The sequence below is a fragment of the Desmodus rotundus genome, chromosome 11, assembly GCF_022682495.2.
Source record: "Desmodus rotundus isolate HL8 chromosome 11, HLdesRot8A.1, whole genome shotgun sequence".
Taxonomy (NCBI): domain Eukaryota; kingdom Metazoa; phylum Chordata; class Mammalia; order Chiroptera; family Phyllostomidae; genus Desmodus; species Desmodus rotundus.
In genome coordinates, this window is record NC_071397.1 from 67,448,048 (window position 1) to 67,460,314 (window position 12,267).

A 12,267-nucleotide genomic window follows, 5' to 3' on the forward strand; every position below is an offset into this window, starting at 1 on the left:
CTATACTGTTTTCCACAGTGGCTGCACCAGTCTGCATTCCCACCAACAGTGTACTAGCGTTCCCTTTTCTCCACAACCTCTCCAACACTTGTTTGTTGATTTGTTTATGATGGCCATTCTCACCGGTGTGGAGTGGTATCTCATTGTGGTTTTAATTTGCATCTCTCTGATGACTAGTGATACTTAGCATCTTTTCATATGTCTCTGGGCCCTCTGGATGTCCTCCTTAGAGAAGTGTCTGTTCAGGTCCTTTGCCCATTTTTTAATTGAGTTGTTTTTCTTCCTGGAGTAGAGTCCTTTAATTTGTTTTTAACATATTTTAATTATTTGTCTTTTTATATTGCGCTTTGGGTAAATTCTTCAGCATTATGTTTCAATTCACTAATTATGTATTTAACCATGTCCAGTTGAGTGTTTTTTTTTTGAAAACAGAAATTTATATCTTATTCACTTTTTATAAGCCCACCCAGGCCTAGTTCAGTGGCTTTTATATAGAAGGTATACAAAAAATATTGAAAACACCTTATAGAAAATATAGAAATATAGAGAACACCTTACATATTCTTTCTTTTATATATATATATCTTTATTAATACATAAATATCACATTTTCATAGAACAAAAAGATGTCACGTTAAAAATTTGCATAAAGTAACACATCATTATATTATATTCTGTCAATACAAATAGATTTTTATACAATGTTAGAATGCTTTTTTGTGATTCAGTTTTAAGGGTACCCAAGCCTTGTTATTCTCCTTTTTGGAAAGCATTTGGGATCTTCTGGCAGAACTCTTGGGTTATGGACACTCCAGAGAGCTCCAAATATTGAATCCATTCATTTTTTGATAATGTCCATTATTCTTTATGTCGTAATTTTACGGTAAGCAAATCCGGGACTAGTCCGAGGGTAAGCACGTTCTCTGCTTTGCTCCCAGTGCTCTGTTTGCTGCTGCCGAGCATTTTGTGTCTCAGGAAGCAGCACGTGGAACGCTGTCAGTAGTCTGCTTTGCACGCGAGTCATCCTCTCTTCAGCGGAGAGACACACTGAAGAAGTTTTCCCCCTCACTCACACCAGATCAACCCCTCTCTCAATTTCTTCCAGCTATGAATGTAATCTGAAGTGCATTTATTAGGTCAGGACTCCCAAGGTGCACAAGGAAAGATGCTAGAATCCTTTCAACATGTAAGGATGTTGGGTTGACTGACACAACCAGTAGAACCAGTAAGAACCCATAAAATGGTTATAGCTGGAGGAGTCTAAAGATCAGAAAGGGATACAAGCTGATTTGTGGAAGAGCTTCCCAACAATGAGCGCAACTCTCAACCGTATCGTATCTTCTCTGCAGAGAAGTGGAACATTGATCAACTCTTTAATTGCTGCTTTGACTATTGGTGGGCAACAGCTGTTCTCCTCTTTCACATTCAGCTGTCCCTGTCAGGTTGGGAAAAATTTCTATTATGGTTCTGCTTTTCTAGTCATCCCTGCCTTGATCCTTCTGGTTGCTGGCTATGCTCTGAGAAGCCAAATGTGGACAATTTCCAACGAATACTGCTGCAAATGTGCCCCTCCGCACCGGAGAATCAGCCTCCTGGAGCGCAAGCTGGCTTGCCTCAGGTTCTGCAGCATCACCGGGAGGGCACTCATTGCTCCATTGACATGGCTGGTGGCGACCCTGATGACAGGCACATACTACGAATGTGCGGCAAGTGAATTTGTATCTGTGGACCATTACCCAGTGTTTGACAACATCAATGCCAGCAAACGGGAAGAGATCTTAGCTGGGTTTCCATGTTGCAAATCAGCTCCATCTGACATGAACCTGGTAAGAGATGAGGTAGCTCTTCTGCACAGATTCCAGTCACAAGTAAGTTCTTGATTTCTTTTTCTGTTATCCTTTCCCATATTAACTGCAGTCTACACTCACTGGAATCATTTCTCATTCCTGCTGCTCCTCATATTGTCTGACTATAGAACACAAACTAGATGCCATTCGTCAAAGTGATTTCTACTGATCGCTATATAAATACAGTTAGGATATTGGGCTTTGGAATCACAGACCCGGGTTTAAGTCTTTCTTTGCTGTTTATTAACCTGCAAAACCTTAAGCAACTTATGTAACTGACCCGTGCTTCACTCTTCTCAGCTGTACAATGGGGACATTAATGGGATCTACCACATAGGGCCGGTGTGAGGAATAAATGAGCTAATATACCTAAGGTGCTCAGCACTGTGTCCAGAATTTATATATATACAAAACAATGAATTTTGGATATTGTTATTAAACTAATATTACCATATTACTAAATTTCATCTTGCCACATATTCTTAAAATGCATTTTTATAGATTAAAATATTTAAAATTACAGCAAGCTTAAATATAAGTAAAAGTGAACTCCCATGGCGGCTTTAAATTTAGTGTCCTTAGACAGGTTTGTGCGAGGAGTGGATGAGGGAGGCTAGGGGAGGCCTGAACCCAACACACTTGTGAGTTGAATGTAAAAACTGTAAAAGTGTGGTTCAATAGAGAGTGGTTGGCTTTCCTCAGTTTCTCCAAAAGATGTAGGGAAAAAAATGAATTTTCAAGCCCCTGCCATACAGTAAAAATATCATTTTTAAACCACTTATTATAAAGACATTTTTGACCCATTACTTTTCAGTTATTAAAATTTAGAAGTGCTGATGATATTTACTTGAAAAAAATACTGTCAACTCCCAGAATACTGCAGAGTTGAATATGGCCCAGTTTAAGCAAAATGAGAAATCCCATTACAGTAGGTTTTGTCTCACCTTTTTATACTAGCCCTAAAGCTCAGGCAGAGGAGCTATGTGAATATAGGTGAAAAGTCAAATAATCAGTGGGGAAATTTTAACTTTAAAAATATCCTTGCTTAAGAAAAACTAAGAGGTAATATGCAATGGTAACATTTTCTTAAAATGTCTTATTTAATGATACACAGACTTCTGTGAAAGGATGGTCGTGCAGTTCTGAGTGCTCTCAGCCAGTGGGTTTTTTGTTTTGGTGAAACAAAACTAATATTTACATAGTTGCTCATCATATAGTATACATTTCATATATTAACTCCAGTCCTCATAAGCTTATGAGACAGATATAAGCAATCCCATTTTAGAGATGAGGAAACCAAAGCTCAGAGAATTTATGTAACTTTTGTAAGTTCACAGAGCTAATGAATAGCCGCTTGAAACATCATGCTGCTCCTATTTCATCAGGGCCTTCTGTGGTTACCTTAAACATCAGTCTCACTTGAGAAATACACACTGTCTTTCAGTAGAACTCTTCTGGGTTGACCACAAGATCAAATTCAAATTCCTTCTCTACCCATACCTCATTCTCAAAAATCTTCCTGATCTTGGTTTCACTTCATTTCAATCTGCTTTCTACACTGAGGCTAAAATTATTTTTCTGAATGCAAATTGTGATGAGCCTGCCCTTGCACACTCCACATAATGTCCTTTCGTGATTTCCTACCAGCCTAAGTACAAATCCAAATTCTTGGCATGACATACTAGACCTCCAATATCTGGCCACTGACTACTTTTCCACACGACTCCTAGGACCTAGTGAATCCAAATTTCTTGAGGTTTCCCCAACCCTTTAAGCTCTTAGTTTTCTGTCTCTTTGGAACGCTCCTCAAGTGCTTGCATTCTGTTGAACTCCTCTTTAATAATTTTAGTGCAAGCATCGTCTCCTCTGAGAAGTATGCCCTGATACTCTTCTCCTTTAAACAAGTTCATTTCTCTTCCACTGGGTTCCTTCAGGCCCGTGTTTACACATATCAAAAATTACCATATTTCTTGGCTTGCTCTTTTGTTTCTCTCTAAAGGCTTAAAGACTGTGTGAAGAATGTTTGTATCTTAAATTATGCACATGTGAGTCTCCACAGCCAAGCACCACGCACAGTACATGGTAGCCGTCAACCTGGGGCTCAATAAATGATAGTCGATGAATTTATGGGCATCTAAGAAGGCCTTTCCTCCACCTTGCTGGCCTCCATTAAGTTTAATTGTGATGTGCATCACCTTGTAGGATTTGGCCTCCACAGAGTGCAGCTGTGCCCCTGTGCACACAGGTGATTCCAGGACTGTCGGTGAATCACAAACTGTGGAAGAGACCTCCACCTCCCAGACTGTGGCTGCCTACTGCTGGCTTCCCTAAATGTGTGCAACTTGTGTCTCTCACTTTATATAACAACAGCTGAATATTGGGGGAGAAAGGAAGAAAAACTAAAAGGAAATAAAAGGATCGTAAGAGTAGAAAACAGCCATTCACATCAGTCTTTAATGGTGGAAACTAAACAGTTGCAAATAAAGTCTAGTTCATTTTCCTTTCAAAGTACATTTCAAAAAAGTCATAAAAGTAGTGAGCAAATGACTATTTGAAGGGGGAAGGAAATGAAAAGGAAAACAATAAGGTGTTATATGTTTAGAGACATAAGAGTCTGCTCACTGACTTCCTTCTTTGGTCATATAAAATAAAAGGAAAGAGCAACTCAGGAAGAAATATTAATGAGTACTTGTTGGCACATCACTGAAGGTGCCTTAGGAGGCTACCATTATTATCTATCATAGCTTCATTTTCATCACCATCATTATCAAATACTTAGTAAGCCCTCAGACAATGCATGGGCCTGGACCTGATGGCTGAAAAGTAAAATTGGACTAAAAGCAAAGCACATACTTTGTGTTCCTTTATGCAAGGGTAATTTGTGGGTTATAGCATCTGCTTCTTCAAGGACAATACTTAGAATCCATTCCAAGTTTGAGCAAAATCCTTTGTAATAGAAAAATGAAGTTGAAATGGTTGGGCCTATACCTCCATCACACCTATATCCATACCAAATGATCAGCACCTTGTTAATGTGTTAAAAACTAGAAAAACATATCTTGTCCACAGTTTGGTTCTCAATTTTGAAGGAATCCTTCTGGCCATGGCTGTTTCTTGAATACTCGATGCATTGATGTTTTCTGTTTTCCTTTTAAATAATTACATTAAGATGCTGGGCTGGATTTTGATCACCTTGGCAACCATCACTGCCCTAGTCTCCTGCTGTGTGGTTAGGTGCTGCTCACCCCTCACCTCTCTGCAGCACTGCTACTGGACCAACCACCTCCGCCACGAGAGGGAGCTCTTTGAACAAGCTGCAGAGCAGCACGCGCACCTCCTCATCACGCAGCGCATAAAGAAACTATTTGGCTTTGCTCCTGGAAGTGAAGATGTCAAGCACGTACGTATTCCTTCAAGTCAGGACTGGAAAGATATCTCAGCACCCAGTCTCTTCTGTTTGGGTGATGACTTGCAAGGTCACTATAGCGTCCTTGGGGACCAGGAACATGAAGATGAGGTTAATGAAGAAAGCAAATCAAGAGGTATTGAATTAAAACCTTGATTATAGCACCTTTTGTGATTCAGGTTGCTTGACACATACTCTGTTCTTACGATAATGGAGTTTCAATGGAATTCCTTCATCTTTTTCTCTCTCTTCTAATATTTGTTTACAAAAGTCCGTCCAAAATGCTATTTCCAAAATCAGTTTGTCTGATAATTGTGCCAGTCTCCCTTTTTGAAATTTCATTGATGGTCTAGTAATGCCTACATTGGTCTTACTAAAACATTATGGAATTTGGAGTCATATCAGCATTTAAATCTCGGTTCTGTTACTTACTAGCTGTGCAAAAATTAATATTTTTGAGTGCCATTTTGGTGTCTGCACATAGTAGCTACTTCAAGGAGCTGCTGGGAGGATTAAATGTTGAAGAGAAACAAAGTGCTCTACACACTGCCTTCCATAAAACAAGCGCTGAGTGTGACCCTTTCCTTCCGCTTCGCACTCTGTGTCTTGTATCGCTATTTTCCCCATCTCTGATTTCTGGTTTCTTTTTGTATTTCTACCTCTATATTCGGAAGCTTTTCACTACTTCTTCCTCCAAGCTTACCTATCTGACCTTCTGGAATCCAGGATAAAAAGCCCTTTCAAAGCTGGTGACATGTAGGGAAGAAGCCCATTGACGGTCTGGAGTCACGCTGCTGTAAACAGGCAAAGATGAGGCATTAATGTATCATCATTAGTGTCATGTTATTGGTAGCACCTCCACACCAGGAGCATTTTTATAGTGATGACACATAAAGCTTCCCCTCTGTGCTCCACTACAGAGACACCGTCTGTGCTTTTTCATTATTAAATTGCACCTTTGCACTCAAATCTATTTGGGGAAGCAAGGCTGTAAACTACCTTTGTATACTCATTCTCTAGGACTCCAGAAGGGGAGACCTGCCTGCCTTTTCTGTGCATGACTTTGCACTTCTAAGATTTGACAGCTTTCTAGTTTATATTATTTCTGATATATGTAGTATTTTGTGCCTGATTTTTGCCACATTAACGTAAGCAACTGGTTCTTTGGCCAAAATTAGCAAAATGAGAAACTTTTAAAAAATAAATAAATAAAACAATGACTGCTTACTGGGCAATGGACCAATTGCCAATAGTCAAGCTGACTTTGAAGATTCACTTTCAGGAACACCTGGCAACTTAACTATCTAAAAATCAATTACTTGGTAATCTAATTTTACATAATCATGAAAATAAGGGTCTATTTTGTGTGAAATTATAGGTCCCTCAAACTTAATAGAAGCAAATAGAAAATAAAGTTTAAGGGAACCAATTTTTGTTTTAACCATGAAGAGATGCATAGTGTAGCAAATTGCTAGGACAGGAGACCTATCCCTCCTCCCCATCTCTTACTGAGCAGATCAGTCTTTCTGAGGCCCAATTTCTTCATCTATAAAATAGGGATAATGAGACCTTACTTGCTGGAAGGCAAAGAAATGAGCAGATAAATTCTTGAGGCCCCTTCTAAGTCTAATAAGATTTTTACGTTTATGTTTATATGTATACAGGTCAATATGTATACAATCGTCTGGAACAGTAGTAGGCCCAGGTTGTTTCTACTGGAAGAAAAACATCCTTGATTTGATTCTGAGTTTTCTCTAAAGACATTTGCTGGCATTCCACTTTTGATAGAGTGTTAATGTACTGATCTTTTACAAGTGGCCGAGGAAAATCATTCCACTTTGTCACCTAACTCTATGTACAGTACTTATGTGGCATTGCTAGAGGGAGCTTTAAAAAACAGAAGTGTGGAAGGTAAGTAGGGTCCTTGTTTGGCTCTGGTACAAATGAGCCATGTAAATACAGATGATCACATCCACTGTGTTCACTATGCTCTCCTCCAACTCTGAAATTCTATGGCTCCATTTATCTGAAAAATTTTGAAATTCCTCTATATTAAGACACACTACTTAAAGCAACACTTTATATCATACTCCAAATCATTTTAATAGTTTTCAAGGATTGTACCAAGTAAATACTCTTCAGTAAGATTTTACAGCAAAACTAAAGTGTATGAAATAAAAATATTACATCATCAGAAAGAAGATAGTAGTTGTTTACATACTAACACCAGGAAACTTTCTTTCCGCTAGTTTCTGGGAGCCCTTTCTATAGGAAACTCTTTCAGAATATGAAATATACAACTTATATTTTGAACCACTTAATCATGATCTTCTACTACAGCTTTGTAGCAAAGAATTGTTAAGTATTCTTTGACTTCTCCACATGGCTTCATAGGTTTTTATACCATCAGTGAATATTAAGTGGTACACATTCTTGAGATTTAATTGTATGTATCCATTTTTAATTAAATAAATAAAGTTCCCTAACAGTCTCATAGACACGAGATCAGAGTTATGGTTACCAAAAGGAGTGGGGACGGGGTGGGGGTTGTTGAAGGGCTGGGTGAAAAAGGTGACGGGATTAAGTAGTACAAATTTGTGGTCACAAAATAGTCACAGGGTGTATAGTTCAGCATAGGGAATACAGTCAGTAATATTTTAATAGCCATGTATAGTGGCAGGTGGGTACTAGAAATATCAGGGGCACCACTTTGTGGAGTATAAGGTTGTCTAACCACTATGCTGTACACCCAGAACTAACATAAAATAATATTTAATGTAAATTGTAATTGAAAAAAATTCACAGACTTTTTGGCCAGAGTATTCTTTTGTTTGACAGCCAGCTAGACAAAATTTTTTCATTAGTAATATTGTACATTTTCCTCTTCATGCTTAATGGATTTACTTAACTTTAAAACATAATTAAATTCAATTAAGCACTAATACTACCTTATATGTATTACCAAACCTTTGACTACTACATCAAATGCCGTGGCCTGGCATCACACAGCCTTGCTCATCTTTTACTACAACCTTCTCAGTTCCCCCACCCCCCACCACAATTTACGTTACCTCCTTTCCAGCAGACAAATACAACTCCACTGTCTAGATGTGTTTTACTTGGCTTTCTTTGGTTTTGTTTGTTTGTATTGCAGAATACATTTATACTCATCATCTTCTTTTTCTCCTTTCTCTGTGCTCGATCGCCAATTCCATTTTTAAAAATTTCTAAAGCACTATTGCAATAAGGAACAGTAATATGACTTTACAAATGTTTTCCTGCATTCTGTTTTTAGCAGAGAGGGAAATCACATTTACCTTAAAACTTTGCAATGTCATGGCCAGCCAAAAGCCTTCCAACTGCAAGACTAAATAGCTACTAGTTACCTCAAAATATAAATTATAGAGATACAATTTTAGCTCTTAAGTAAGTCTATCAAAATTTAGCACTGGCCACAAAAGAGCAGACTGTCCTCAGAATAGCTACACAACTGGCTCTTGCTCTATGGGATACACATCTGTAACTGTGATCCATGGACCAAAGAACAATGGATGTTGTATTTCCAGAGAGACTAATCACGTTAGTCTTGACTTGAATGATTTTTCTGTACTAACCACCAAGTGCAGTTAAACTTCTCTAATCTCAGCACACCAGAACTCCAGTAAGAAATGGGTTTCACGTACTGGGGCCTCTGCTGTTCCCCAACGGTCCAGACAGGTGGCCACACCCACCTGTGGTGGTGATGGTAGTAGTAGTAAAAATAATTCGTGTTTATTACTCTATGCCAGCTACTTGAACCAAATTATTCCATTTACTACTTATAACAAACTGGTATGCAGATTCACATATTGTAAAATGAGTTTCCTGAAATAACATTAGATAATAATAGAGAATGTGAGGGAACTTTGTGTAAAGTCAGACAAATGAAATACTTTCCTATTGAGATGTTTCATTACATAACTGGTAAATCATGGAACCCAGGCCTACCTGACCCCAATAAAATAAGTTCTCCCAATTCATTGAGGAGGTAACTAAGGTATAGAGAAGTCCAGCAGTGTGCCAAAGGTCACATACCTATAGGGGACGGAGCCAGAACCCAATCTCTGTAGTGTGATGTCTGACCCTGTACTCCACTGCCATACAATGACAGGAGGCAGATTATAAAACTTCCAGGGCCTTGTGGGTATTAGGAAAACTCTCCTCCTACTCCTGTCAAGGAATAACCAAAACATCCTGAGTTCCAACAGTAGGATGCGATATCACACCTGAATCCCTCTTCCACTTCCACTGTTCCCGCACATATAAGGGCTTCCCTTCAAGGTGCTGGGGTTCTTAGCAAAGTGACTCTTCCCTGCTCACTGAGGCATAACTTTGGATCTGAGCTACACAACAGCCAGTGGCACTGATTCTATTAGCCACAGACAGGTGTGACCTGGAGGCTTGGGTCTTCTTTCTTACTCAGGGAGTGGCAGAACACCACAATAATCCACCCATTTGTTTTCAGTAGGTCATAGTTATGAAGGGTCAAAATGAAGATCAGAAAATCACACTCTGTCATCAGCCATATGGTCTTACACAAGTCAATGTCTCTGGGACTTTAATTACCCTTTAGAAGAGACAGGGGAGGGCGATTAAGTTGTGGGACTGGGTGCACCCTGAGTCATGAACTCCTCTGAAGAACCACTCTGGGGAAAGTTCTTTTGAGGAAATACGCAGAAAAACTGTGCACACACAGACACTGGCCCACAAACCTCAGAGTTTGCGAACTGTGGTGGACTGAACACTGGCTTTCCCGAAGATGTTCATGTTCCAGCCCCTGGAACCTGTGAACATCACCTTACATTGTATATGGCAAAAGAGGCATTGCAGATGTGAAGTTAAGGTTCCTGAGATGGGGATATTACCCTGGACTATCCTGGTGGGCCCGATATAATCACAAGAGTCTTTATAAGAGGATTGCATGAGAAATCAGTGTCAGAGAAGGCAAAGTGGCAACAGAAGAGGAGTGTCAAGGACTGTGAGAGTGATGCCTGAGAAATTAGCCATTACTGGCTGTGAAGATGGAGGGGGTCATGGGCTAAACCAAGGAAATTGATTCTCCCCTGCAGCCTCCACAAGAAACGCCCAGTAAGAAAGGGGGGTGGAGGGAGGACAGCAGGGAGGAAAGGAGGGAAGGAGGCAGGGAGGGAGGGAGGGAAGGAGAAAGGGAGGGAGGGGGAGAGAGAGAGAGAGAGAGAGAGAGAGAGAATGAATGAATGGGAATAAACATAAATAATTCTAGTGCAGTTTTAAATGCCAAAGGAAAATAAAGGGGTGCATACTAGTGAGAAAAGGTGATTGTAATTTTAAGTAGAATTATCAGTAGCCTCATCAACAGTTACATTTGAGGAAAGACTTGAAGGAGGTGAAGGGAAGCAATGCACGTGTAAGAGGAAGAGCACTGCAGGCAGAGGGAACAGAAAGTGCGAAGACCTTAGGAGAACCTGTCTTGTGTGTCTGGCAACAGCAAGGAGGCTAGTGTGCAGGAGCAGAGAATAGGTGGCAGGGCATTAGGCGGTAGTAAGGTCACAGAAGTAACGAGAGCTGGGTGAGGGTCAGGGAACCAGATGCTATGGAACCTACATTGTAAAGACATGATTTTAATCTGAGACGGGCAGAGCAGTTATGAGCAAAGGAGTGATGTGACCTGATTTACAGTGCATCCATTTTGATAGGTCATTATTATCAGTTAGGAAATTTTTTTTTATTTTTTAAAATTTATTTTAAAATGTTACCAACTTTTTTGCCAAACTCATTCTATTATCTTCACCTGTCATTTTGGCCCCACACCATCTCTGACTCCTCTCGTTCTTACAACCTGCATCAAACCCTGACACAGCTCTACCTTCCAAGTATATCCAGTATTTGGCCAGTACCTCGCCACCTTGACTCATAAAGCTCTGGTCCAAGTCATCATTGTCTTTTGCTTGAATTATTACCATAGACACCTAATTGGTCTCCATACTTTCACACTTTGTCCCCATTACATATACTTACACTTAGTAGCTAAAGTACTGTAGTCAATTGTCATTCTTCCAGCTAAACCCTCCAATGACCCCATGTGACCTACACCAGTTCACCGTGCACCAGCCATACTGGCTTCCAAAGTATCGAGTGGCCTCTCAGTTTAGGAACTTGACATTGTTCCCTCTGCCCAGAAACTCTTTACCCAGTAACACGTCTGATCTGAGGATATCCAGGCAAATAAGCCCCTTATATTTGCAAGTTACTTCATGTATTTTATTTGATTCTGATCTTCAGAATCACTGTTTACCCTGAAGTGTAAAAGAATGTCCCAATCAACCCTTAATACTTTAAGGCATAGAAATGTACCTGAATATGTTTCCATGTATTCCTCTGTTACAAGTGAGCAATACTTCCTAACACAGGATCAGGATGCTTTCTGGTCCATGGGACATCATCATTTTAGAATAACAACAGAAAAACTTCAGAGCATCATTAGGGACCTTCTTATTAAAAACTGTTTCCCCCACTACACAGGTGAATCCAGCTTTAATACAGAAAAGAAAACAAAGGAAAATATTATAAAAGTGTAAAAAACCTCCTAATGGAGTATTTTCTTACATTTCCCGTTTATTTTGACTTAGCCATGTTAAGTCAAACACATTTTACACATTATAAACATAAGCAATTCTTTAATAATTTCCTCATAAAAGTAACATGTTTATTTAGCCATTTGCTTAGGTTTTGCCATTGTAGTTCGAAAATTTTCTTTGTAACTGATGAGATGAACTTGGAGATGACAGGTGTATGTATTTTAAATACAGTCCTCAGTTTTATTCTCCCAAGTCAAAGGTTCTGAACATTTTTCAGAGTATTGATACGTTTACCTTGCTTATCAAAACTGTTACTGAAATCTACACACACCCCTCATCAATTCATAGAATACACAATCACAGACATGTTTAAATCTACGTCCAGCTACAAACTTAAAAGTGAAGCCTAGGGATCTGA

The 12,267-nt window shown here is 39.4% G+C and overlaps 1 protein-coding gene across 1 annotated transcript; it reads left to right on the plus strand.

Moving 5' to 3' along the window:
• The first annotated feature begins 1,258 nt into the window (after positions 1–1,258).
• Positions 1,259–5,409, plus strand: CALHM4 (calcium homeostasis modulator family member 4). The gene is made up of 2 exons (XM_024551671.3): positions 1,259–1,868; positions 5,017–5,409. Exons 1-2 carry the CDS (start codon positions 1,311–1,313, stop codon positions 5,407–5,409), a joined length of 951 nt encoding a protein of 316 aa, XP_024407439.2. The 5' UTR covers positions 1,259–1,310.
• Positions 5,410–12,267: the final 6,858 nt, after the last annotated feature.